This window comes from Helianthus annuus, chromosome 9, assembly GCF_002127325.2.
Source record: "Helianthus annuus cultivar XRQ/B chromosome 9, HanXRQr2.0-SUNRISE, whole genome shotgun sequence".
NCBI classification, from domain to species: Eukaryota; Viridiplantae; Streptophyta; class Magnoliopsida; order Asterales; family Asteraceae; genus Helianthus; species Helianthus annuus.
The window spans coordinates 160,351,989-160,356,407 of record NC_035441.2 but is presented as its reverse complement, the minus strand read 5'-3'; the positions used below and the strand labels follow the sequence as shown (position 1 = coordinate 160,356,407).

The following is a 4,419-nucleotide window of genomic DNA, read 5'->3' as shown; positions in this document are numbered from 1 at the left end:
TTTTAGGACTAAAATACATGGTTGACTAGATGGGAAAAAATAGCTTTTTTCATTTTTCGAGTTTAGTATGTTAATATCCATTCGTACAATAACCGTACTCATTATATATATACTTATATATATAGGGTCAGGATTTAGAGAAAACGATGAAAAGTGTGAGAACGGATAGAACGGTTATGGATCGTCAGATCAAAACAATCTATGGACTACATGACGCGGTGGCGTTTTCGTAAATAACATCACTTTTATTAAGTGGACGCGCTTCATTAAGGGTAAAAAAGTCTTTTGACTTCTCTACACAAAACGTCAAACTCATGAATAAAACGCCACTAAAATTCCCGCCTTGACCTACATAGCACACATCATCCTAATCTAAACGCCAAACTTTGTTTTTAACCGATAAAGTTGAACAACAGTAGCTGAAACAACGGAACTTAATTACTAGCATTTATTATAATAAAATCGCGCCTAATATACGCGCCAAAAACTTCCTATATAAACAACCTCTCAGACCTACTAATAACCACCCCAAACGCCATATTTTCCTATATACCATTCATCTTAAAAACGCCAAAAAACCCAAATATCAAAGATTCGAGTCGACGTTTCTTTGAGATACACTATTTTCTCAGTAAACTTTCGCTCGATGTGATGGGCAAAATCCTTATGCGGGAATATTGTCCATCTCATTGAGTAAAATTTTATTGAGTCTATTCTCAATATAAACGCCAAAACATACAAAAACCACAAAATTGCAAAAACGTCATTTCTTGGAGATTCAGTTTTGTTCTCAATAAAGTTTAGCTGAACGGGGTGGACAATATTGTTAAACATCTTTCTTGACTGAGGATTAACAATGTTGTCCATCTCGTTTAGCAAAACATTATTGAGTTTAGCATGACCAAAATTAGAGGTTTATGGTAGTTTTATTTGGTGGCGTTTTTTTGGCGTTTGATTTGCTTGTCCGATCTTATATTGTTTGTTATGTAACTTCGAAGTAATATGTTATGAACAAATAGGTAGAAAAAAAAGATGGAAAAAATGATATATAAGAGATGTAAAACGCCAAACTCAAATCTGTGTGTGTTCTGTAAGAATGAAAAATACAAAACGCCAAACTACTCTTCACTGGCTCTCGAAGACCTTATCGATCTTCTTTTAATTACGACCTTTTTGCATGTCGATGCATAGTGTCCATAGCCTTTGCAGTTCTGACACTGTCTTTCTTTGACCCCGGATTTCGACTTTGATTTCTTTTTCTCGATTGCTATCTCCTGTTTAGATTTCAGGCGCTTCCGAGAACCAGAACCTTTGGATTTATACCCAACAGGGACTCTTATCGGATTCTTGTCATTTTTATATTGACCAGTTATCTCAGAAAATCTATCCCTAGTGCTAGCGGGAGGAGCAACATTCTGCATATCTTGAACCTTCTTCATATAAGATTGAACATGATCCTTGTATAAGGATAGCTCCTCTTTATTACCAGATAAACGGTTCAAAGTATATTCTGTTGAAAAAATAATATCTCGCATCATACTTTGCACATCGGGATCAAGCTCGGTCATATATTCACGACTAATTGAGTATTCGGGAGAGCAGTCTGGGGAAGCCTCTTTGCGCCATCTATTCAAAATGTATTGTTTTGGAAATTCCCTAATGTCCATACTTCTCAAAACATAGAATATATGTCTACATAGCAAACCAAACTGCTCAAAACGCCTGCATGAGCAACTGCATGTGCAGTCAGACTTACGATACATTACCTGAAAAACGCCAAAAACAATATCTCTATAACGCCATACAGAGAATGTTTGTGTAAAAAAATAAAAAAACACATATGGATATGATAAAACGGCATGCACATAAAACGCCATATAAAAAACAAAACACTATTGTTTACCTCAAATAAGGATGTACAAGGCTGCTGGAAGTCATTTATGTAAAACTTAACAAACCCATCGGGTTGATCTTTGTAACGTTGATTTATGCAATCCGCAATTACAATTAGCTCAACTTGAATGTCACAAAAAAAATATTTTTGTCTATATGTCAGCAGCTTGGCCTTCCAACACTTGGTAATTACTCTTCAACTGGAGTCGTTTGTATCGAGATTCATGATCATTTTTCCAGTGCGTGTGACGTTGTGCTTCTATTGCAGTTTCTAATGAGTCATGAACTCAACAAGAGTAGCTTTTGAATTGCACACTTGACCAAAAAAATGATTCTCACTCTCCGACCTCGATGTCGTTCGCATAAGGCCCGACAGCTCTTCCATTCTGTAGTATCCTGAGTGCAAAAATATCAGATAGCCAGTCATTATCTGCTAAATTGAACTCTCCGATAACCATTTCCCATTCTGATTCAAACTTTTCAGGTGTAAGAATATCCGTCCACACAACACCACAAATACGTTCTTTGAAATTGGTGGAATTGCATATCCTAACACCAACCTATGTATAACACAAAAATGCCATGCATAAAAAACATATATATTACACAAAGACAAAACTTAATTAAAAAAACAGTAACAAGGTACAGAACGCCATATATTTTAAAACGCAGTGTATCCTAAAATGCCAAAGGTAAAAAATAAGCATGTCAACCTTCAGATAAAGTTTATGCACCACATGCCACATGCATAACCGATGCCTCGTGTCAACAAATACAACAGAAATAGCCTTCTTCATTGCTGGATCTTGGTCAGTGACAATAACTTTTGGTTGAGAACCAATAGCTTTTAGAAAACTCTCAACAACCAAATATATGTAACAGCAGTTTCCGACACCAATAACGCAGCACCAAATGTAACATTGCAGTGATGATTGTCGCAACCTCGACTCCTGCCCCGGGAGGCGAGCGGTCGTGGCACGCAGAGCGGGTGGTATCGGTGTTTATTAATTTGGCAGCGGAAATGAGACATCGGGACCGTAGTTAGGAAATATTTTATCACAGTTAAAACACCAAACTTTTTATAATAAATAAATGGGATAAAACCCAAGTGTCCATTACAATATGTTTATAGGGATAAAACCCAACTTCTTTTTATTTAGGTAACTTTTATAGCCACTTTTCCAAGCCTTCAGTGCTCTCCAGCTGGCTTCTATTAGCTTCACATTAAGTCAGGGGCGGACTTAGAAGCTTATTAGTGGTAGCACGGGCTACCCCTCAACCCCGTCTTCGTAGTGTAAAAATACACCTTAACTCCGTTTTCGTAGTGTAAAAATACCCCTCAACTTCGTCTCCGTTATACAAAGGATACCCCTGGTCTAAAAAATAAAAAAAATGGGATACCCCTAAATTTTTGGGCTAGTTTCGCCACTGCATTAAGTTACCTGAAACACGTTTTAAAAAAGTTTTATCAGCAAGAAATATTGGCGAGTGCATCCCAGTTTAATCAAAACAGTTTTATCACTTTACAGTATTGAAGGCATCCGCAATTACAATTGTTTATATCTATCCAATTACCCCTTTGGTACTGTCAATCCTGACTTGTGATCATGCTACTATTCCAATAGTAACGAGTTTCAAGTAATGTATACAAAACCGGTATATACCGGCAGTAACGGTAGAATTACAAATACTCAATTACTGTTAAGTGTTATTTAAAACATTTGAGGTTTTGGTAAAACATTTTGACTCACAAACAGATTTACAAAAAGGTGGCAAAAAGCAGATGTACTCACATTGTTTACTTAGGTAAAACTAAAGCTTCCTGGTAAATCTCCTGGTTATTATCTATTAAAATTAAACAATGCACACGTGTTAGTAAAATAACCCAAATTACATTATCTGTACAACTCGAGACAGAACTCCAATGACTGGTTCAGGAAGAGCCTTGACATGCATTACGAAGTCCTAGATCAATCGGGTGTAACACAAGACATAACTCCAACAACTGAGTCAGGCAGAGCCTTGACATGCGTTACAGAGCCCTAGGTCGATCATGTAGGGTAACAAATAGGGTTATAATACTTACAACGAGGCAGAGCTTCGCTTTATAGGGGATTATACCCGAGTATTATAATTGCCTAGAGAATTGAGAGAGAATTCAGATTTTGAACGAGAATCAAATGAGCTCGACCACCCCTTTTATAGGGCTGACGGATGGCGGCTCGCGCCCCACGAGGAAGACAGGGCCGGCCTTCGCGGCCCGCAAGAGCCCTCGTGGCATTTATAGCTTTGACTAGTCAGCATACTAGCCTTGACACGCATGGGACACGTGGCGCAATGCCTTGACCGGCAAACCAAGCCAGTCGCGGCCCGCGACAGTTGTGGCTAAGGGGGTCGCGCCCCGCGAGCGACTCCCAGACTTTGATTTTTATAAATATAAAGGTATTCTAGGCCTGATTCTCGTATACAGGGTATATTTTAGGACGTTTAGGGTCACGTTAAGGGTTTTAGGAGGGTTGTTATAAT

The 4,419-nt window shown here is 38.1% G+C and overlaps 1 protein-coding gene across 1 annotated transcript; it reads right to left on the bottom strand.

Annotated features, from left to right (window-relative positions):
* Window positions 1-1,118: 1,118 nt before the first annotated feature.
* Window positions 1,119-2,690, bottom strand: LOC110932213 (protein FAR-RED IMPAIRED RESPONSE 1-like). Its single transcript, XM_022175565.1, has 3 exons — window positions 2,607-2,690; window positions 2,241-2,453; window positions 1,119-1,766 (listed from the first exon to the last, which is right to left on the bottom strand). The coding sequence occupies exons 1-3, from the start codon at window positions 2,688-2,690 to the stop codon at window positions 1,119-1,121; spliced, it is 945 nt and encodes a 314-aa protein (XP_022031257.1).
* Between the last annotated feature and the right edge of the window lie 1,729 nt (window positions 2,691-4,419).